The sequence below is a fragment of the Ursus americanus genome, chromosome 10 (genome assembly GCF_024610735.1).
Source record: "Ursus americanus isolate L20-20 chromosome 10, mUrsAme1.1.p, whole genome shotgun sequence".
In the NCBI taxonomy this organism is placed as follows: domain Eukaryota; kingdom Metazoa; phylum Chordata; class Mammalia; order Carnivora; family Ursidae; genus Ursus; species Ursus americanus.
Window position 1 is genome coordinate 53,818,824 of NC_142136.1, and position 23,961 is coordinate 53,842,784.

General features: G+C 38.3%; 1 protein-coding gene across 1 annotated transcript in view; it reads left to right on the forward strand.

Annotated features, from left to right (window-relative positions):
* COG3 (component of oligomeric golgi complex 3) overlaps positions 1-23,944 on the forward strand; it is a 72,828-nt gene extending 48,884 nt beyond the window's left edge. The window contains exons 16-23 of the mRNA XM_045796787.2: positions 1,558-1,647; positions 4,724-4,844; positions 7,469-7,557; positions 7,667-7,801; positions 13,440-13,515; positions 17,677-17,804; positions 18,836-18,934; positions 21,985-23,944. Coding sequence (XP_045652743.1) covers positions 1,558-1,647; positions 4,724-4,844; positions 7,469-7,557; positions 7,667-7,801; positions 13,440-13,515; positions 17,677-17,804; positions 18,836-18,934; positions 21,985-22,014 — 768 coding nt within the window. The 3' untranslated portion in view covers positions 22,015-23,944. The remainder of the gene's footprint in view (positions 1-1,557; positions 1,648-4,723; positions 4,845-7,468; positions 7,558-7,666; positions 7,802-13,439; positions 13,516-17,676; positions 17,805-18,835; positions 18,935-21,984) is intronic.
* The last annotated feature ends 17 nt before the right edge of the window (positions 23,945-23,961 follow it).

Genomic DNA, 23,961 nt, shown 5'->3' on the forward strand with positions numbered 1-23,961 from the left:
TTCCCCAGGATCCCTAGTAGGTGTCCTGAATGATGGTATGAGGCTGGGATTCAGAAACTGCCTAGAGTAGATCCAGGATCCCAAGGGGACACATGGGGGCATATTCCATATAAAATCCGTTATCATCACAGGCCCTAGTGAAGCGTTTTAGCTGCTTAACAGGGATTTAAGCCAAACAGTAGGGTAGACCTGAGGACACAACTCTGCCTGTTTTTATTTTATGTTCTGGAGCTGCCTGTTTTTTGTTTTTGTTTTGTTTTTTTTTAACCTAGCTTATGTCCAAATCGTATCCCTCTCTATTTTAATCATCTAAGGCGAGGAAAGCCAAGTCTAGTGAAAAACGCATTAAGACTGAGCAGGGGGAAGAGAAGGTCTTAGTCTAAACTGCCCATCCTCGGTCTTCCTCAGGCAGGGGCAGTGACCTGGCAAGAGGTATCCCTAATCTTTTCTTACTACAGAAGCCTCATAGAAAACAAATGAGAGGGAAGCAGTACAAAAAGAGAATAACATCAAGTAGAGATCAGGACCCAGGACTGTGGCCTCATAATAAATATTTTGCTCATATTCCTCCATATCAATTCCATCGCAGGTGGAATGGAGGCAGGGAGGGAAGCAAGGGACTGGCGGGCGACCCTGCCCAGGCCAACATGCCACACCTCTGGCAAGATGTAGAAATGGCAGAATTAAATTAAGAATCATATTTCACATGCTATTTGTAACGCGATTATTTTGTTTTTACCTAATTATATTTTATAAAAATTTTACCACGTCCTTCAGCATTCCTGTATTTCATGCATAGTATCCTATAATTTATATTTGCTAGTATTTTATTTGTTGACTCCCCCGTCATTGAACATTTATTTGCATTTTTTTGCTGTTTTAAATAATGTAGTAAGAGCCACATGCATGAATTTTATAATACAATAATGATTAATTGTTGGGGATACATTTTTAGAAATGGGTTTACTGGGACCCTGGGTGGCTCAATTGGCTCAGGTCATGATCCCGTGGTCCTGGGATCAAGTCCTGAAATCAAGCCCTGAATTGGGCTCCCTGTTCATGAGGGAGCCTGCTTCTCCTTCTCCCTCTGCTGCTGCTCTCCCTCTCTGTCAAATAAACAAATAAAATCTTAAAAAAAAAAAAAAGTGGGTTTACCGAGGCTTTGTCTTAAAGTTGGTTTTATTGATTTAAAAAACAGCCTACAGTATGAGGCTATATTGGAGTCACGGCTCCGTGGGGTCAGAACCACATCTGCCTTGTCCACCCACCCCTGTGCATCCAGCAGCATTTAGCACTGAGCCTAGCATGGAATAAGTGCTAAAGAAATTGTTGAAGGGTCACATGAGAGTTCTGAGAGATGCAAATTACAAAACCACGTGTTGGTCTAGACAGGTTGCACGGGAATAGGAAACTCCAGAGGAATATTGCCAGTAATATAAATTCATCCAGTGTATAAGGGCAAGCAAGCATTCATTGTTCCTTGTATTCTGTTTACAGTTTCTCTTTTTCCTGTGTTGTGGAACATTTCAGAGTAATGTTTTTCTTTTATTTCACCAGAGGGCAGTGTTCCAAGGATTATCACAGGAAGCCTTGTCTGCCTGCATTCAGTCGTTACTTGGAGCATCAGAGTCTATCAGCAAAAACAAGGTTTGATGAAGTGTTAGGTGAAATCTTGCTACCTATAATAATATTGTGGAATACAGCATTTATTTATAAGCACAGAAATTCAAAACCATTTTGGCAGTAGGATTTGTTTACTATGACTTAATTGAGGCCCTTTAAGAGAAGCTTGAAGAGTTGACCCTTGAACAACACAGGAATTAAGGGACTCAGCCCCCCTCCAAGTTCAAAATCCTTGTAGAACTTTTGATTCCTTGAACACTTAACTATTAATAGCCTGCTGTTGACTGGAAGCCTTACTGATAATAGAAACAGTCAATTAACACCTATTTTGTCTGTTATATGTATTATGTACTATCTTCTTACAACAAAGTAAGCTAGAGAAAAGAAAATGTTATTAAGAAAAATAGGGAAGAGAAAATACATTTATAATACTGTATACTATAAAAAATTAATGTATAAATGGGCCAGTGCAGTTCCAACCATGTTGTTCAAGGCTCAGTTGTATTATATTGTACTGCTAAATAAAGACTACACAGTATAAAGGAGTGCCAGCTTTGCTAAAAATACTGAAAATGGTACTTTGGTTATAAATTCTATAGGGTAAAGGTTTCTTATTATAGCCTTAGCAGCTGGGAAGGTGGTAGACTCCTGTTTCCGTGAAAGACCAAAACGGTGTTTATAAGGGAACATAGCAATTTATAATCATCCCTTCAGTGATGGTTTTAAATAGTTGAATGGCCTCACTTGGAGGAAATCAGCCAAGTCAGTTTGGAAGACAGACAACTGTGGCCCATGGGTTCCGTGACCAGAAGTAGTTGCCATGACTTCGTGATTTAGTTTTTAATCAAGAAGGGATCTAGGACTGAAGGCTGCTCCCAAGGCCCCTGAGAATTTTTTATAAGCATGGTCAAAAGTGTTGCTTCATTTAACTCTCCATTAAAATACCTGTCTCCATTTAAATACTCAATTAAAGGGAGGAAGCTGTGGGGGCTGTTTCCAGGGAAACTTTTTTGCTGTGGTGTATTCAAACCTTATGAATCTTTCTGGACTTCCAGATTTACAAACTTGATTTCTTACTTCAAGGCTTTAGATAAATTAGGTTAAAACAAAACAAAACAAAAAAAACAAATGACAAAAAAACTTCCTGCAAAAGAATTTGGGATTCTGTTGCTAGGAAAGCTGTACCTCTGATTGTGACCACTGCATTCTCCCATTCATGGAGTGGAAGGTTGAAATGAAATTTTCGTATGCTGGAAAGAGGATGGAAAGTTAGTTGTAGACAGGCAGATTTCACTTTTAAAGTATTTCTAAGCTTGAGCTCTCACATTTCTTACAATACATGAAATCAGGAAACATGTCTAATGTTAGGCAGATGGTTAAGTAAATTGTGGCATATTCCATAGAGTAGACTGTTACACAGGCATTAATTTTTTTTAATGAAGCAATAACATTTAACTTAAATATGTTAAGGCAAAAAAACAAGATACTAGCCACATATACATTATGACTTTATGTAATGAAAACACGCAATAAAACAACAACATTGAAAGTTTTTGGATGAATGTGGATGATTTTCCCTTCTTTTCTCTACACTCTTCTTTATTTTCTAGATTTTCAAGAGTGAGCATGTATTTCTTAGAAGATAAGGAGGAAAAAAATGATCTATTTTAAAAATAAGTTTATATGCTTATGTCTTCTTGTACCACCTCCTTTTTTTAGAGGGAGGAGTGAAGGGCTTTTTGATTATTTAGTCCTTAGCCTGTGAGGCTATCCTATTTTTGTAACTGTGCTTCCTACATATTATAAGAGGTTTAAGTTTGTGTGAGGAAGCCCTCGATTTGGCAAGCATTAGCTATTTTCGTTGCTGAGTTTGTATACTTTGCGTTTCAAGAAAAAAGTGATTAATAAAAATGACCGCTTAATGTCTTAGCTTAAGGTGAGAAGTTGTTACCATACTTAATTGAGCACCTAATATATTAGTAAACTAACGTGATACTATTTGCTGGATTATAACAGCTTTAGTAAAGTAAATCTATATTATACTATTTTTGCCCCTTGGAGTTGTTAGTTTTTTAAAAAAATAGAGCAAGTATTCAAAATGTGTCATGCTTCCTACTTATTTAGTGCTCTGTGTTCCAGAGTGCAAAGTGAATTTCCATCAAATAAATCATACTTACATATTGATTATGTGTTTATTTAGAAGGAGGAAGGAGAGAGAGAGAGACACCAGAGAGGAGTTACTTTGTTTAATAATTAATAACCCCTTTAAAATTGTTGTCGTTTGCTGAAGGACAATTTTATTCTTTTCCTAATACAGTATAACGTCATTAGAAATATTTTCAAAGTGAGAGTCTGTCTTGATTAAGCAGCAAGAAAGAGCAAATGCAGCCTTGCCCTTGTTAATATACAGACTTTTTTTGGAAGTAAAAGTTATGATTATTCACTGTTTTAGGATTGGGTCAGAGCTTTGAGAACTAAGCTTGAATCATAAGACTCTTCTAGATGGGTACTGCCAGGGTAACTCTCAGGGTATAGTCAGTGCTCTGTTGGTGGCAGGATAATCCAAAATGGTAACCCTAAATCACTTTTGCATTTGGAAGCTCCTTTTATGTAAATATGAATATTTCTGATATTCTGGATACTGAAACCACTTTGGCCACATAGTGAGAGCCATGTTACTTGAAGAGAAACTGGAAAGCCATGAGAGGTCACAGTTATGCTCATGCTTTGACTTTTTCTTTATTTCCCGCTCCGTGCTGAGGTTAGGTCACTTTATCTCTTCTGTTTCTAAACCAAGTTAAAGTAGATTTGATTTCTTTTTCTAAATGTGTTATTTATAACCTTTTGTCTGATTTACTTTCTTGGATTGACGAAGTAGAGTGGGTGACAATGTTACTAAGAGTTTGCAGCAAGATTTTTCCCGATAATCCTAACATGGGTAATATGGGGAGAGTTGATTGCATAACAAAGGAGTATTGGTACATACAGTTAGGTTAAGGTCCATGAACCTAGGTAGATTAATGTTTATTAATAACACCATGTGTTTTACATGTTTTTATTTAATCTGTGATAATACCCATTTTTCTGTCTTACAATTTAGACTCAGATTGATGGACAACTTTTCTTAATTAAGCACCTTTTGATTCTTCGTGAACAAATTGCTCCATTTCATACTGAATTCACCATTAAGGAAATTTCCCTGGACCTCAAGAAAACTAGAGGTACTTCATTGTCCTGGCTGGCACAGTTGGGTGTGTTTGACCTGTCCAAATGTGCCAGCAAAGGTTATAGGTTTATTTTATGTTCATCTGCAATTTTTTTTGCATGCTGTGCTTGCTAAGCATGTTACTTGTTCATACTAAGCTGAGCTATCAACATCCTAATTACATCTAACTTGCTCTATTTTCCTTATGAAAGAAACTGTTTCTGAGCATTTCAGTTTGTAATATAGCATTACTTCTCTTAGACTCTGCCACATATTACCATAACCAGTTAAAAAATGAAAAATCAGTGTAACAGCTACTTACAGTGTCAGCCAATTGGGGGGATTTTAAACATCGAGTAGAGTTTGTCAGTTCATGAAAATTCAGGAAGCCAGCTGGGTAAAATGGTAAAATGGGAGTACTTATCCAAGAGTCTGAAAGATTTGGGTTCTGTTCCTCGCCCATCATTTCCTGGCTCTTGTGTGATCTTGGATGGGTGTTTTAGCTCTTCTGTCCCAGGTGAAATGAGCAGAATCAACTTGTCATGATAACTTCACCAGGTTACTGAAATCATTAAGCTTGAAAATGTATGTTAAAGTGCTTTGTAAGCGTTAGGTGCTTAAATAAGCCTAATTGATATTATTAAATCAGCTGGTTGTTAGTTAATCGTTTTGGGAAAGATGATTCATCTGTCCTAATGATTTGCTTCTGACTGAATTAATAAGAGATGATTTCTAAAAGATCAAAATAGTTATTTTCTAAGATGTTGATCTTAAGCAGTTAAGGATATACTATGAATATTCCTAGTTTCTGTTACTTACTTATAAGTTATCTAAACTTTATCTTTTCTTAACCATTTCCAAGAGAATTAAGCTGTAATGCCTTAAGCCATTGTTTATATAATGGAACTTTCTCTTAAGTATTGGGGGAATTGAGAAAATAGTCATTTAAATTATTTCCTGTACTCTGGTTCAGAGAAACTCCAAATACAGGATTTCCAGGGGTAGCCAGTTGTTAGTTCCCTAGTGACTGTGCTTATAAAATGGTGGGCTTGACTTAACTCACCTGAGAACCAAAGTGGTCTCATCATGAGTCATATTAGAACAGTTTACACTTTCTTTTTCCTAATGCTCTCTCCTTCCACCATAGAGAATACCTTTTGATTCTGTTGGAATTTGAATAGTAAACCTGTGTGTTACTCATATATTTTGTGATTTATTTTTTATTTTGTTTTTTTTAAACGATTTTAGTTATTTATTTTAGAGGGCTGGGGAGGAGCAGAGGGGAAGGGAGGGGGACAAGCAGACTCCTTGCTGAGTGTGGAGCCCAAGAATGAGGGGCTCGGGCTTGATCTCAGGACCCAGAGATCACTACCTGAGCTGAAACCGAGTCAGACACTCTACGACTGTGGCACCCGGGCGCCCCTGTGATTTTTTTTTTTTTTTTTCCAAACAGCCAGATTTCCTGGCTTTTGCCTTTATAGAATGCATAATTTTTTTTAGAGCTTATTCTCATAAGAGGCCTCTATCCCCCAACCAACCTAGTTGATATCCTTCTGTCCTTTCAGTATGAGATGTGGTGGTAGTGCTCTAACCTTGAAGAGTGCCAGGGGCTGATAGTCCTTAACTTTATTGAAGTGATGAGACAAAGTAAGGCTGATCTACTTTCTTTCACTTTTTTTTCTAATTTATAATTCGTTGCTGCTTAGTTCTCATATAGATCCACTGAAGTGTGAGAAAATGAATTACCCTAAAATTTTGACAAATAATGGTTTGAAGTCTGTTTTCCCTAAAACATTATAAAGCCTGTATAATCCTACCATATGCTTATTTGATTCTATTTATGGCAGACAGTCTTTTAGGTTATCTTGTAGAAAAGACAGCAGAAACAAAGCTTTACTCTCAATACTGAATCTGATAGGTCTTTTTCAGTAAGATCAGGGTCAAGGCAGTAAGTCCTGTTGTGGTGTATACTTGTAAAAACCAGGGTTGGAAGCATTTCGTGCTTTGCTTCTGCAGTGTGGCAAAGCAAAGAAATGGTCTTTTCTGACTATCACTGAAGAATACTTGCTCTCTTTACTTTTAAACCTCTAACCTCTCATGACTAACATTATATCTTAATTGCATTTGAACATCAATGAGACCTCAGTTAGTACTTTGCATGGATTCTAGTTAGTCTGGAGGTTAAGGGGTAAATATGTCCTTTTGGTGTTTTCTTTCTGGCTGACACATTAGTTTATTCATTCTGCTTCAAATGAATAAGTTTCTGTGCCAGCCAGGATCTTAACAAATGAAGCTGGGTAAGTATATGAATATTTTTTGGAAAAAATATTTAGCAGCATAAAAGTAAAGCAGTAAAATTTTAAGGTTATCAGTTACCATTTATCTTTTTTTTTCTGTAAATGGATAATTGAGATTAATAGTCATTAAGTCTGATTTCTAGAAAATAACTGTGTGTGGGTACTACAGCCATGGTTGGCACTAATCTCACTCTCTTCCATTCACAGAGGTGAGTTGTTGGAAATGAAACTGCTCTTGCTTTGTGGTAACAGATAACTAGCGTATGTTAACACACTGAAACAGTAACTCGTCTTTTCTTTTAAAACTGTACCTGTTCACTGGATGAGTAATTTTGTTTCACAGATGCAGCATTTAAAATCCTGAACCCTATGACTGTTCCAAGATTTTTTAGGCTGAATAGCAACAATGCCTTGATAGAGTTCTTGTTGGAGGTGAGAAGGAGTCTGTTTCCTTGGTGGTGGGAGATAAACGGCCTTCTTTACATGTCTGGTAATTTCGAGGCACATAAAAACAGGAGGAAATTGTCATCTTCTTTTTAAGGGGACTCCTGAGATAAGAGAACATTATCTTGACTCTAAAAAAGATGTAGACCGTCATCTGAAATCGGCCTGTGAGCAGTTTATTCAGCAGCAGACCAAGCTGTTTGTAGAGCAGCTGGAGGAGTTCATGACAAAGGTATAGACCTTGGTGCCTACTTGGTAAAGTAATTTTGAATTCTTCCTTAGATTTCCTTTTGAATTACCCTCTTGTGAAAACTCTGGCAGGAGATAGTAAATAGTAAGCCCACATCTTAATGATTCCATCTAGGAAATCACCGTGTTTCCTATTATGAAAGCTTTTTGGCTTGGACTTTTAGATATGCTTGCACAGTTTTCAGTTTTTAAGAGAAAAAGTGCAAATATTGTCTCTTCGCTAAAAATCTATCCACCTGGCTAATGCCAGCAATGAAAAAATCAGATCATGGCTATTTTGATTTTCCTATTTCAACCTAATTTTTTTTAAATACTTAAGTACCATTACTAAGGACTTTACTTCATAAAAATGTTTAAAAAGTCTTGAAATTTAAAAAAAAAAAAGTCTTGAGGGGCACCTGGGTGGCTCAGTCGGTTAAGTATCTGCCTTTAGCTTAGGTCGTGATCTCGGGGTCCTGGGATTGAGCCCCACATTGGGCTCTCTGCTCAGCAGGGAGCCTGCTTCTCCCTCTCACTCCCTCTCTGTGCTCTCTCTCTCTCTCTCTCTGTCAAATAAATAAAATCTTTAAAAAAATAATAAAAATAAAATAAAAAACAGTCTTGAAATTAGCTTTCATTTATTAAGCCTCTATTGTCTGTCCAGACTTGTATTAGAGTATATTATAAAATTTACTTACCTAACTGGGGAGACAAGTTGTATCTCTGAAATGACCAGGAGACAGCTAAGCAAATTGTCTGTTAGTAATTTTTTGCTAGGGCCATCAACGCTGATATGCCTGACACCTGTGATAATTTGTTCAAAAGATAGAAGATAGTTGTTTTTAAAACTAGTAATAAATACCAAAAAAGCAAACACAGAAATGTTAAAGCAGTCAGGCCACTTTTGTTTATCATTGGCGTATAGTACTTGTTTTCTGGGTTTTAGTCCATTCAAAGAAGTATTTGGAGTGTGTATGGTTTGTTTTTTTTTTGTCCCCTGCCACGTAGATTTAAAAGGGGGGAGTGGTAGAAAGGTTTCCTACTGGAAACCCATACAAAAATGATTTAAAAGGGGGGAGTGGTAGAAAAGTTTCCTACTGGAAACCCATACAAAAATCTACTGGGTTTTGATTTTTAAAAAATTGTGCAAGTATTGATATTTTGTAATTTACAGATAAATACATTACAGTTTTTACTGGAATTGTCCTTATGGGAAACCAGTCTGTCGATAGTAGTGTGTATTTTTGGGAGAGCATCCACATTAGCGTTAATTTCCTCAGCATCCACATTAGCACTGGTAGATGAGTACTCTGCAATAGCAGAGCTGCAGAATGAGTCTTCTGACATAAGCAAGTTGATTATAATGAAATCTAGGATTAAAGGGTTTTTCTGGAAAAGCACAGTCTTTGTAGAAGTCAAGAGAATGGAAATTCACTGATATAGTTGTCTAAATTGATGGTAGGGTAAGTTTGGTAATTCTGGTATAACTCTGTAATTGTATGTTTTGGAAGGCTGTGGACACTATGAGTTTTTTTTTTAAATTAGTGATACATGTAGAAAACATATATTCCAAATCCTAATTACATAGTGGTTCTCCATGGAATGCTACACACCTCCAGCGGGGACTCCTGTTAGCTGTTCACGCATTTCTCTTCATAAACTCCTCCCTGAGGGATCGGAGAGGGAAAGGCCCTGCCTCTTGACATCGAGAAGTCAGTCCTGTCCACCCTGCGTAGTATGTGTTGTCCTTGCTCAGATCATTCACCGTTGCCTTTTCTTTTTTCAACCTTGGTCCCTAAGTGCTCTTCAGAGTCCAGTCAAAATATTTAGTAGATAGTACAACTTAGAGGACTGAGCATCCCTTTTTACGTTATCTTATTCCAAATTCAGTCCCTTCCCCCATCCTGGTGGAGTGGAGTGAATCAGAGACAAAGACACACACACATGCACACACATGCACAGGGCATACAGTGTAAGCACTAGAGTTCACACAGATTTATGTGATCGTTTAGGACATTGCTTGTTAGAATTTGTGGACCAGACATGTTTCACTTTTTATCTGCTGGATGCTACTAGTATTTTGAATAGCAGAGACAGAATAAATGATTTTGAAACTTTAAAATGATTAGATTTAAAGGTAAATCTGCAAGTGCAGAATCTTATGCCTCTTTTATTATAGTTGGCATCTTATAAGGCAGCCTGTGATTGTACCTTGATGAATGATTGCAAGAGCAGTAGCATCCATAGGTGCAGAAAGGGAATAGTATTTTATCTACGATTTGGATGTATGCTTATAGGTCTCAGTATTTTACCATTTGGATGTAAGCCTAATCAACAAATGTTCTCAATTGAGAACCATTTGGGCTGATTTTTTTTTTTTAAAGATTTTATTTATTTATTCGACAGAGATAGAGACAGCCAGCGAGAGAGGGAACACAAGCAGGGGGAGTGGGAGAGGAAGAAGCAGGCTCATAGCAGAAGAGCCTGATGTGGGGCTTGATCCCAGAACACCGGGATCACGCCCTGAGCCGAAGGCAGACGCTTAACCGCTGTGCCACCCAGGCGCCCCTGGGCTGATTTTTAAAATATATGTGGGTTTGCATAATGAAACTGTGTGAGTGTAGAGGACATTCTTAGGCTGTTTGAAGACTTGTTTTTGAGCCTAAAGACTTGGAGTGTGATTCTGGTCTCCTTTTACTTGCTGCAAATTGGCCTTTTTGGTTACGTAACTCCTTCCTTGACTCTCCTTGTTGAGATGCTTTGTTTTCATTAATTCTCATTACATCCCTGGCACTTAGAGTAAGTGAAACATCTTTATTTTACAGATTGAGAAACTAAAATTATATAGAGTGACCCAATATACGTAAGACAATCATTTCTACAAACTTAATCTTACTGGTGTAAACATCTTCCCTCAATTTTTGGTGCAATTAATGAAGTTTCTTGAGAAAAATAAATTCTAGAAGAACATGTATGCCCTATTGTCCTATTTCCTACTCCTTGAAAAATAACTTTTCTCTAAGTATTTGAGTGACCCTAGGGAGTGTAATACTGTTCTAAGTGTTGGAGGTAGAAGTTCATACAAAAATAATTTGGGTCAAATATCTTCTGTTAAACTCAAAAGCTGTTGATACTTTCTTTTCTTTTCTTTTTTTAAGATTGTATTTATTTGACAGAGAGAGAGATAACACAAGCAGGGGGAGTGGGAGAGGGAGATGCAGACTCCCTGCCTAGCAGGGAGCCCAATGTGGGGCTCAATCCCAGGACTCTGGGATCATGACCTGAGCCAAAGGCAGATGCTTAACTGCCTGAGCCACCCAGGTGTCCGAAAAACTGTTGATACTTTCTGTTGTTTAGGAATTTCATTATACTGAACGTTGCTTGAAACAAACCCTTAAGTTAGGGGGTTGGACTGGTCATGGATGTGGCAGAGCATAGAAGTTTGACTCAGGAAAGCTGAGCTCTCACCCTCCCCCCCCTTCTGCCACCTCCTGAGGAAAATGGTAGCAAGGTAGATTCTCCAAGCCTTGCTTTTCTAATCTGTACAGCAGAGATAGCTACTGCATCCCTCTTCCCAGCTTAAGGTTATTATGAGGACCAGAAGAAGATTGTATATGTAACAGTACTTGAAATGCTGCAAGAGTGTTACAGGAAAATGTGACAAGTTTGAAGTGCAGGTTTTGCCTTAGCAAAAAATCTGAACGAAAGCATTTTAAAGGAAGTACATTTCAAGTTTATAACTAAGCTAAAATTGTTTCCCCCTGGTGGGACCAGTTTATGCTGAAAAACTCAAGACTTGTATTTAGCAATATTCATTTTTTTCCAAGCAATTTACTAAAGTGTTGTGAGTTTAGGAGGGGGGGGGGGGTGGAGGGAGAAGGAGAGAGAATCTTAAGCAGGCTTAGGGCTCGATCTCACAACCCTGACATGACCTGAGAGGAAAATCAAGAGTTGGACGCTTAACCAACTGAGCCACCCAGGTGCCCTACAAGTTTATTCTTAATATTCCCTCTGAAGTGTTATTAATTTCCTCAGCAACACTTAAATTTAAATTCTTTCTTGATTGTAGTGCATGTAATAGAATTTGACCTATAAATTTAATTTTTGGTTCTCAAGGACTTAAAACCAAATGGGAAATCAGGATAGAAAATATGTAAACATGATGAAGTGTATAGCAATGTCGTCATGAGACAGTGGGTCTATGTTTGTGTCATAGGGTTTTTGAAAAAGATAGGGCTAATTAGGGAAAACTTTGGAAGAACGTGCTCTTGCAGTTTGACTTAAAGGTAAATATGTTACCTAGATTGTAAATGGAGATGGATATGTAAGTTTGTCTTGGTTTTTAATATAAAAATAATTAATACAGCCTAAACCTACATCATATATATCATTATGAAATTGTTTAAATTCTGGAACAGTCAGTGGAATAATCAGCAACCATTACTAATAAAACATAACTGTTGGACAGAGAAAAATGTCCAGAATTTAGAGTTGGGTGGGGAAAAAAGACATCAGAGCACTATGTTCCTATATTTGTAAATGTAGACACATTAGTATGTTTATATATTTATGTTGAAATAGATTTTGGGTAATATATATTGAACGAACATATGTTTTTCTTTTAGCATTGTCTAATCTATAATCATGTATATGATTTGTTTTTAAAAGCTGCATCTTTCAATAAAAAGTAAAGATATGAAGAAGGATAGACAGTAGGAAAGGGGTGACTTTATACACATGGCAGCTTGAGAAAAAGCCTAGAGGAGCCCAGGATTGTGAGCTTGGATCTGACTTAACATTGTACTCGGTCTGTGCCCATCTTCTGCCTAAATATTTTCGTGGCCTTCTTTAATTGAAAGTGTTGGTTCTCAGATTTTTCTCATGAGTCTCTCTAGTGAGGCCAGGGTCACAGCCTGGACCTTTGGCACCTAACAGTCCATTAAAAAAAAAAAAATGTTTTATGCAGTTTCTGTCCTTCACCTTCCCCAACTACACCTTAGCCCCACCATGATTTGCTGTCTTGAGAACATCTTAAGAACAGACTTGTCCAAGCAATCAAAATGTACTGTTTTTCATTTGCTTCTCTGTACTGATGGCTGAGGAATGAACGGGAGATGAATAAAATGTGGGCATCCAAGTCTGCCTGTAGCGCTGGTTGGCCAAGTGTGCCTTTTGATGCTATCTGAAAATCTTGTTTGTTTTCCTAACATTCTCTCTGCCTGAGATACAATAAAGAAAAGGAATCTCTAGGTGTGTAAAGGAGATTTTGTTCTGCTGGGGTGACATTTTTCTAACAGCATACAATAATAATTTAATGTTGACATAACAGTTCACGTAAAAAGGCAACTGTTTCGTGTCCGTATTTTCCTAGGTCCTCAGTTTTGTCTACCTTCTCTAAAATGTTTCAAGCAGAATACCTCAGGACAATGGTGGTGTTTTTTGCAAGACAGCATATGCCTTGAAATCACAAAAGAAGTTTTGCTAAAATATGTTATTATTTGAAAGGATTATGAGTTATGATGCAGTTTTTTAGGATTGCACATTTGACTATCATTATGTTTTAATAGGTTCAGGTGGTGTTGTGTGTCCTTGGAGAGACATGAAGTGAAAAGAAACGTTTTTCTTTTTGTCTTGTCCAACAGGTTTCAGCATTAAAGACGATGGCCAGTCAGGGAGGACCCAAGTATACTCTTTCACAGCAGCCTTGGGCACAGCCAGGTATTCACATTTTACTATTTAGGATTTCTTTTTTTAGGATGTTGATTAATTTGCATTTATATAGTCTCTGACAGCTTGGAGTTGGTTTCCTACTTCTGCTGTGGTTTGTGTTGATGCAAGGTGCAGTTTGGAGATGACAGGTCTTAATGGGCCAACACTACTTGCATTTCAAAAAGCATTCCAAGGAAAGGAGAATTAAAAAGAAAAATACACACAGAGTAAACAAATAAAACGTGGCTTAGATGGAAACACTTTGATTCTGTATACTGCTTTTCATTGTATTAGAGCTTTGATGAAAATACTGGATTTGGTAGTCTGAAATTAGGGAGGGATTGCTACTGTTCTCAAGTATTAAATGAAGGAGTGTGTTGGGTCATTATTTTGTTTCACGTTTTATCTAAGTTACATCCTCTTTAACATTTTTAGAGTGTTCAAAAAAATTACAAAAAATGTGGTGTCATTGGGGAGTTGGCAGACAGTATCATTGTCTGATGGGCCCATATGCTTGAGATGTTCCCAGGTTTACTCTTTCCTAAATGTAAATTTTTTTTGCTGGAGGGTTTTTTTCTTGTCTTTTTTTATCTTTAGCATTAGACCTCGGCCATTTAGAATCACAACTTTGTGGGTCACTTTTGGTTCATTTTGTGGCATTTTAAGTTGCCATTAAATAGCCAGAATAAATCATTTTGGAGGATTAATATTTCTGGCTGGTCCCTGGCCCACGTCAGGATAGAGATCTTTTGAAACCAAAAAGAGCAAAATGATAGAAGAATCGTGTTTTAATTTGGATAAGCTGTATCCAAGTTGGTAGGGCAGCGTTTTGCTGAAAGTGAGAGAGATCCAAATACAGGTTTAGCATCCATAAGAAATTGACTGTCTACAGGCACTTTAAATCTAATGTTAGGTTTTTAATATGATTGGTTTTCCATATTGAAAGAATGATATGTTTGTCAGGTATTTATTTCTTTTGGGGAAAAGAATTGAGGCCGTTCTAAAAATTTTTGGTGATTCTTAATAATGGCGCAGGTTAATTTGAAGTTGAACTAGAACTGAGAAGCTAAAAGAGTAGCTGTGCCTCTTGGAGGAGGATCTGTAAATGTGCAGAATGATCAGTTGTATTTGAATGGAAGACAGGATTTTATTTCAAAAAATTGTCCTAGGAACTTTGATGATGTCAGTATAGGTTTGCATTGATTTGCTTTATTGCAAATAAACTTTGTGACTGCTTTAGGTCCTTTGTTTACCGTTGATAGAGACAGTAACTGTTTTACGGTCTTCATTATTTTAAACCTTTGTATCATGTGAGATTGAAATCTTCATCATTTTACCAAAGGACAGAGATCATTCTTGATGCAGTAGTACGTTCCATCAGAAGACAGAAAATCAGTTTCTTTTATTGATAACACTGGAAATTCTTTTTAAGATGTATTTTATTTGTTTATTTTTAGAGAGCACGAAAGCGTGGGGATGGGGCGGGGCAGGGGAAGAGGGAGAGAGAGAATCTTGAGCAGGCTCCACACGGAGCCCAAGCCCGACACAGGGCTTGTCTTGATCTCATGGCCCTGAGCCACCCAGGTGCCCCAACACTGGAAATTCTAATCGTGGTGGGCGGTGGTAGTAGCCACCTGTCCTGACCACTCACAGTCAGGAGCAGACTTGTCACTCCATAACTCAGCACAATTCTAGAAGGAATTCTGACCACCTTTGGATTAACTGGGACTTTGGGTCAAGGTTTCAGTCTTTTATAGGGCTTATTTAGAAATAGGAGCTGATTTTATTTTGAATGTTTATATAAATGAAACTCTTGGGTGCAATAAATCTTTCTTAAAATAGTTAGAAACCAACAAACAGGCATAGGCGTATTTAATACAGCTAAGCCCAGGGGCTTGATGCATAATTAATGTATTTTTCTTTCTTCTTTGGAAAGGTCCTCTTTCACTCAGAACAGGGGCTGTCATTTTCTCAAGTGGAATCCGAGTGGAGCTCCCGGTGTTAGGCGTATTGTGCTCCGCAGCACTCCTAGCACAGTCATCAGTAAAGCAGGCATGGATGAAAGGAGGCTGACCACAGGACAGATTGCAGTGGGGCTTGCTCTTCCATCATTAACCCATTCCCTGTCTTGCTAAGGGAGGAGGTCTTGGCCAACAGAGCAGTGGCACTCCAGTTCAGTTAGCTGCTGTATCTTCTGTCCCGTAGCCACGCGGAGCTGTGGAGTTGCTTTTTCTTCATCTGTAGTACAGGAAGCCCACAGTGCAGTGTCAGGGATGTTTGGGCCTTTGGGGTGGGAGCATCAAGAACAACCTCGGGTCTTGTCTAGGGCCCTAGAAACCCATCTTAATCAGGTTCCTGGGGATCATTTCATGATAAACTCAGAGGAGGTTGAGTTGTAAATTAGGGTGCCAATTTGTTAATCTACTCTGAGAAATATACCTTTTTTAGAGCCCTCAGAGGGCTCTGTTCACTAGGCTTCACACCCATTTGGTTATCAAGGGCTCTGAAAACTGACTTAGGGATTCTTAAAGTGTGTTAGTGAGGATAGAAGCAGAGCCCATGGAATTAAGTGCCCTAAAGGAGCTTTCATCTATTTTATGGAAATAAGCAATTCTTGGATTGTTTGTTCTTTCTTCTTGAGAGCGTTGATACTTTCTTACCCTGCTCTACTACAACCCTTCTCAATTAAAAAAAAATGTTTTTAATATAAGGTATAAAATTTGAGCTGTGAGAAAGTATAAAATGAGAAGTAATTCTATTTTCCATTCCTAACCCGTCCTTTCAAAGGTAGCCACTATTAATAGTCTCTTTTCCCCAGTTGTTGTATATGTACTTGCATCTATGGATCTTAAAAATACTGTACAAATAAGATTGTACCGTATTCCTTGCCTTTTTTTTTTTTTTTTTAACTTATTCTGTGTCTTGGAGCCCTTTCTGTGCTGGCATATCCAGCTCTATGCATTCTCTTTAATGATGCGTGGAATGTATCACTCATAATTTCTTCAATAATTCCGTTAATAAAGTATTTTTAGTTTTTTTCCCATCCATTCTTTAATAAACGTCCCTGTATACACATATCTGGGTATTTGGTAAGTATGTCCATAAGGTAAATTTCTAGCAGTGGCAGTGTTAAGAGATAGAATATATGTTTTGCTACATATTGCCCAGTTTATACTCCAAGCAGCAGTGGATGAGAAGGCCTGTTTCTGCACACCCTTACCAAGTGTGGATATACTCCAATCTGAAACTATCTCAGTTGTTTTAATATACCTTTCTTTAATTATGAGTGAAGTTGAATGTCTTTGAAATTATTAATCAGTCTTTTTCTTCATAGCTTTCTAGGTAGTTTCCTCTTTTAAATGACCTCATAAAGATTACTACTGTTCCATTTGTACACCTTTTCGGACATTACATTTAGGCTACATAATTATTTCAGTTACAGTTTTCTGTAATTCTGTACTCTTTCTGATAATGCAGTATAAGACTGTAACAGATGGGGGCACCTGGGTGGCTCAGTCAGTTGAGTGTCTGATCTTGGTTTCGGCTCAGGTCATGATCTCGAGGTCCTGGGATAGAGGCCTGTGTTGGGCTCCACACTCAGGCGCAGAGTCCGCTTGTCCCTCTCCCTCTCCCTCTGCTTCTCCCCTCACTCATGTGGGTATTCTCTCTCTCTCTCTCAAATAAATAAATAAAATCTTAAAAAAAAAAAAGAATGTAAGAGATGGATTTTTAGTTACCGTTAAATATGTGTGGATGTTTTCGGAATGATCTCAAAAGACGAGAACATCTCTTGCTGTGAGTCAGTTCTGTAAATGAGTAAGCTCATTCATAATGAAGTATTCTTACTAGTCTGCAAATAATTTTTTATTTTATCTTAACTATCTCTGAATTCCAAAGGTACCATAGTATAGCCCCTGTGAATGTCCTGAAGGGTGTTGGAGGAGTTCTTTTACGGCCTTACCCTTCGGGAGTAGAATTTTGTATGTAGTAGATAATGAATGTTTATAGGGCTGTGATTAAACTTGGTAAACAGGAAAAGTGAAAGAAAATTTGGGGGGAAATAGAGTCCTTTCTTCTGCCATTTTTCTCTCCCTTTATTCCCCTCTGAATGAAAATGGAGGTGTTTCTTCTCTTTTTCTTTGTAACACTAATGAGGTTAATTCTTTCCAGCAAAGGTCAGTGACCTCATAGCAAGTGCCTACAAGACAATAAAAGCGAAGCTGCCTCTGACGTTGAGAAGTATGTCATTGTATCTATCCAATAAAGACACAGAGTTCATCTTGTTTAAACCTGTTAGGGTGAGTATTGTGATATTTTATTCAAATGTTGTCCAGTCTCTTGAAGTTTTCTTGCCTTGTTTACCATTTTCCTCTTCCTGTAGACATTTCAAAGTATTGGTATACTATTCTAGTAAAGTTGATTTATAATCACTGTAATTCCTGAGAGGCTTACGAAGCCAGCACTGGCCTGATTATATCCACCCCTGCCTTTGTCTTAAGTTCTTTATGTTACGTTTGGCAACAAGGTAATTTTGACCTTAAAGTACAAATTAGTAAATAAATAAGTCATCAGACCCTAACATTGAATGTGGCCCAATACTTGAGAAAGCAGCATTTCAGAATTATGCTTCATTTTACTGGTGAGTAGTGGAAATAAATGGCTTGCAGTGGCCACCAAGGGATTAAATGTCAGAGCAAATTTAGTGCTCATAACTTCCAGCTCTGTGTTGAGCTCACATCTTTACCGAAGGCATTGGTTGAGTTTTAAAGTATGTTTTATGTGTCTGGGAACTTTATTATCTTTTGTGTAAGAAATTGCTGCTGAAGGCTCTTATTATTCTCTGGGGGGACAGGGCTTACTAGAGTTTAGCTTTTCCAGGAAGTATTATCTGATAAGGCTTAGTTGGGTTGTGCTAGCATGGAATTATTAAGTGCAAATTATGTCTTCGGTAATCCAATGAAAGATACATTTCCTCTACTTCTTTGGCAAATATCATCAAGATTTAACATTCTTAGAGAGAGAGGCAAACCAAGAAACAGACCCTTAAGTGTAAAGAATAAACCGATGGTTACCAGAGGGGCAGTGGGTGGTAGGTTGGCTGAAATAGGTGACGGGAATTAAGGAGTGCACTTGTTGTGATGAGCACAGGGTGATGTACGGAAGTGCTGAGTTACTGTATTGTACACCTGAAACTAATATTACACTGTATGTTAACTAACTGGAATTTAATTGAAAACTTAAAAGATTTAACAATCTTCATGCTTCATGTTTAAGATGACCGCATATGTCTCTAGTGACTCATTTAATGGGATTGCCTCTTCTTTCTAAGAATAATATTCAGCAAGTCTTCCAGAAGTTCCATGTTTTGTTAAAGGAAGAGTTTAGCCCTGAAGATGTCCAGATCATTGCTTGTCCTACTATGGAACAGGTAATCCATGATCTGAAGGTCCTTGTTACTTTTATTCCCTCTTGGTTATTTTACTTGAGTAGGTAATGCCTTTGAGTAACCATGTTTTTAATTTTAATTTTAAAATTTGTACATTATTTTATTCTGATGAGCAAGAATTTAAGCTTTGAATTGCTCCCTCAAATTTTTAGTGATGACTTTATAATTTTTAATTGCTTTTTTTAATCCTTTCTGATACTAAAAATTTCTGTGTTTAACATGAACTATTTGTGAAAAGTTCAAATAATGGTGTTTAGGATGCTGAATAATTTTATTTACAGTATGCATGATAAGAGGCCCACATTTCACATGAAAAAAAGTTACTTTAGGGATTTGATGTTAGAAGTGTTTGTTTTCTCTTTTCTTCCTAAATTTGAAAAACTGAATACAGAGCTTAGTCTGTATTTATCATTCATGTAATCAGTTCAGCCAGCAAGTTTTTATTGAGCACGTATTATGTATTAGGAGTAGGCTGGTGCTATGGAGGGTATTTTATTTCTGGTTTTAAGTTTGGTATAGCTTAGGAGGTTCATATATGTAAGGACTAGAGGGTGTGGGAGAGAATAGTAAGGTATGGGAGCCTGATCAGAGTGGGTGGAGAGTTGGGGAAGGGAAGGGAGGCAGTGAGTGTGGGTGAATCTTTTGGGAGTGTTACCACATTGGGAGAGAAAAGATGTAGCTGGAAGGGAAATGGGGTCTTTTTTAAATTGAGATAGAACTCATATGCCATAAAATTCGCCCTTTTAAAGTGGACCATTCATTGGTTTTTAGTATATTCACTAGGTTGTGCAACATCCCTACTATCTAATTCCAGAACATTTTCATGCCCCCGCCCAAAAGAAACCCCATACCATTAGCAGATTCCCCATTCCTCCATCTTCTGTGATTTACTTTTTGTCTGTATGGATTTGTCCATTCTGGACATTTCATTAAATGGAATCACACAATCATGGCCTTTTATGACTGGCTTCTTTCTCTTATCAGAATGTTTTCAAGGCTCTTCCATGTTGTAGCATGTATCAGAACTTTATTCTGGGGCGCCTGGGTGGGTCAGTCGTTGGGCGTCTGCCTTCGGCTCAGGGCGTGGTCCTGGCGTTCTGGGATCGAGCCCCACGTCAGGCTCTTCCGCTGGGAGCCTGCTTCTTCCTCTCCCACTCCCCCTGCTTGTGTTCCCTCTCTCACTGGCTGTCTCTCTCTCTGTCGAATAAATAAATAAAATCTTAAAAAAAAAAAAGAACTTTATTCTTTTTTATGGCTTTATATATTCCTTTGTATGGATAGATGGGTCATATTTTAAAAAGATGTGTCTGTGGTTCCAGGATTGTAGTTAAAATATTTTATAAGTCATTTGAAGTAATCATAATATACCACTAACTTGATATATAGTTAGGTTTGTTTCAGTGTTTAGAGAATTTTCCCCCCCACATTTTGATATAATTTTGTTTTTTTATTATAAAAAAAACCATGGTTCCCAAGTCAGAAGTCTAGAACAAGGTAGAGTTGGAGGTGTCTTACTTCCCTTTCAATCCCCTCCAGCCTTTTCCTTCCTTTGTTATTGGGCTATCTTTCCTTTTTTTTTTTTTTTTTCTTTTAAAGATAGGGGAAAATGCATGTTTTTGTAGTCATGAATTGGAGCCAAAGAGAGGGAAAAATTGATGCTGGAAAAGTGTCTTTGAGTAGCAAAGAGGGGATGGAATCTCAGGAACAGTCCGAGGGAGGAGCCTTTGTTAGGTGTATAGGGGAGGGGGTTGTTCAGTCGCAAAAGGAAAGAAAGCCCAGTGTTGGGGCACACGTGGGGAGGCGGTGGACACGCTAGGATGATGGAAGCTCTCATCTGATTGCTTCCTGTTTGTGAGTGATACAGGAAGAGGGTCATCACTAAAATGGAGGGATACTGAAGATCTGGGGAGCAAGGCTCAGTTGAGTTCAGTGGTTATGAATCCAAGAGAGACCAATCAGCACAGTTGTCTGTTTTTTCTCCAGTTATATGTAGTCAGTTGCAAGAGTGTAGATGTGGAGTAGCCAGGCGGGGCTTGCCAAGAACATGCAGGATTCCTGGCTCCTGCTGGACTCCTGCCAGCAAGATACATGTTTTAGTGTGTGTGTGTATGTTTGTAACTTAAAAGTTTGACGGTAATCACTCACATTATGTGCAACTCAAATTGCTTTGCTCTGCCTCTCTTTCCTGTTCATTCGATGAACCACTACATTGTTCTCATGACGTACCACTGGGTTGCAACCTATAGTTTGAAAAACAGTGATAGAGACCATCATTCTGTGCAACTTGGTGTTGTCTTTTTCATCATGATTAGATTGAGGTTTTGTATTTTTGGCAGGAAAAATACAGAGGTGATGGTGTGTCCCTCTCACTGAGGGTACACTTTTATAGAAGAGATTGGGTGGCGATTATTTTGATTACCAAGACAGTTCATACTGTATAGAAAGGTTCACTGCCAGGTTCATTTAACGGCACGTCTTCTAGGGCTTGGGTGCCAGACTGGCCCTGTGCAGACTGCAGTTCCCCTACCCTGTCCCATGGTGGGTTTCTCTGCTTCTCCTGGGGGCTGGCTCCATGTCCACCCCCTTTACAGCATGGGCAGGGTGTTGTAGGGCTCCGTCAGAGTTAGTGAGCTGAGATTCACTCCTTATGCCTGTTCTTACGAATTTAAAATGGTCATTCGAGGAATTCAGCTTACACATAATTCTTCCCACAACGCGCTCTGCACAGAAAAAGGTGAAATTGATAATTGAGATCTATTTCTATCCCTTGTCAGGGTTGGTATGTAGTTTTTTTTCCTCCTGTCATTTTCATTGCATTCTGAAATAAGTTGAGGGCCTCGACTTGGTGATAGAGTGTGATCCCCCTCCCAGACCCACCCAGCAGCCCAGTGGCTGCTTCACAAATCTGACTAGCCTTGCAGTCCAGCTGTGTTCATTTGGCTTCTTAAAAACCTTAGACTTTTCTGTCATTCTGTTTTAGAGGATTGGTATTCCATGGCAGAACTAACATAGCCTTTCACTTTGCTTTTCAGCTGAACCTCCTACTGTCCGTTTCTAAATAACCAGGCTGGCCGGGCTGCACGTCGGTGTCTGTGCAGTCGGGGCGGGCTGGAAGTCTGGCAGCCTGCAGGACGCCGAGGAACCGTATGTGGAAGTGTCCCTGAGAACCACACAGGCGTGCTGCTCAGTGCTGACTGCAGAATGAAATATAAGCAAAGTGTTTGGAAGATTGGCGTTTCCCTTTTAAAAGCATCAAAATGCCAAAGATTAATCTAGGAGTGTGAGAACTGCCTTCTTGAAAAGGTCACGAGAAATGTGAGTTTTTTTAGAGGTAGCTATGGTGGGTACACAGGGAAATGGTTCTTCGCAAAAGATGTGCAATGAAACTCGGTTACAATAAGTAGTGCAGAGAAGAACTTTACAGAAGTACCGTTAATTAGAAAGCTTCTATGAGGAAGGTTTGTTAAAGCGTGAAACACTGCAACACTTTGAGCCACAGAGATTCCACGGCGGCTATTTTTTACTTCCAGAAATCTTATTTCTACACTCTATTTAATGTAATGTTTCTCCTATCACTTTGAAGTTTCGTTTGGAGTAGATTGGGTGCATCTGAGAACACATTCTGCTTTCCTGGGAATTCGGGATGTTATCTTCTGTGTGTTTGATGTGAGGTAGTTTCAAGATGCGAGGACCCCGTGAATTGCTGAGGTGCAGAACGTTCAAACACAGGGGCTGGAGCCTCCTCATAGTAGATGGCTGCAGCATCTTTAATGAGAGTCTTCATGCTATAATAGTCCGTGTTTGTGAGTGGGAAGCACCAATTAAGGTGTCTTAAATCTGGCATGTAAGGGAGGGGAGGCAACCTGCTGAATAGCATCTCACGCATGAAGGTTAGGGTTACCAGCTTTCTATACACTGCCTTTGGTTCTAGTAGTTCTTTGAACAGTGACCACTTTCGTGTCCCGTATATTCGTGCATTGGCTGTGCTGTGTACCATCGTCGAGGGGCTCTAGCCCTGTCACAGCAGGATACGTTTTACTAACAAAGACAAGGAGGATGAAGATGGCCCACCCCTTTATATCTCCGGTATCATATCAGGGATCATCAGATAAATTATGCACATCTGTGAGTTTTCCTACAAAAAACTATTTCCTGAGTGGATTGGTTTTGCCTCTGATCTTGTAGTAAACATAAGCTGCTTTTCGGTTCAGAAGGAATTTCGAGTTATTCAAACACTATCCAGAGATGGAACACTGAAGAACGTTCTGGAGTGTAGCCAACACACCTCATTCTACAGGACTCGTCCCCTTGCAGCTGACTCTTGCAGTGTGTAGATAGGTTACATATCCTGATGTCCGTCATTTTAAACAGGTCACTTGTTTTTCAGCTCCATTTAAATTGGTGATCAATGGTGGTGATGAACCCACCATTGAATTGGTGGGTTGAGAGACCTTAATAGTCTATTCTGGGAAGATAGAAGGGAAGGAGGGTCCATATTCATTCCTTGACATGAAATGAATGAATCAGGAAGATTTTATTTACTTCCACTTACTATTTTAAATACATCTTTAATGAAATAAACTGTAAAATATCCTGTTTTCTGTATTATATGTACATTTGATTTTTTTAATAGCCTTTCCAAAGAAATGAGGGCATGATTATTGTACAATACTGTGACTGATTTAATTTGATGTACAGAGCAGGCTGCATTCTTAAGGATAAAAATATTTGATGGCACTCGTTCTTGTGTTTTGAATCTTTTCTTTCTGAAACACTCAAACATCTTACAAAGTGCTGAGTAGACGATAGTGATCCAACTTGTTGGATAAATGAGTATTTGTTTAAATCTGTACAGTTTCAAGTGTTTACTTATACAAAACGTGTACATACTTTCAAATAATTAATTTAAAATGCTTTATATTATTTGGCTAGAAATTGCTGTTTTTAATAAATGTGATTTTTTTAAAAAATAAAGATTTTGCTTCCTACTTTGTCCTCACATGTCTGTT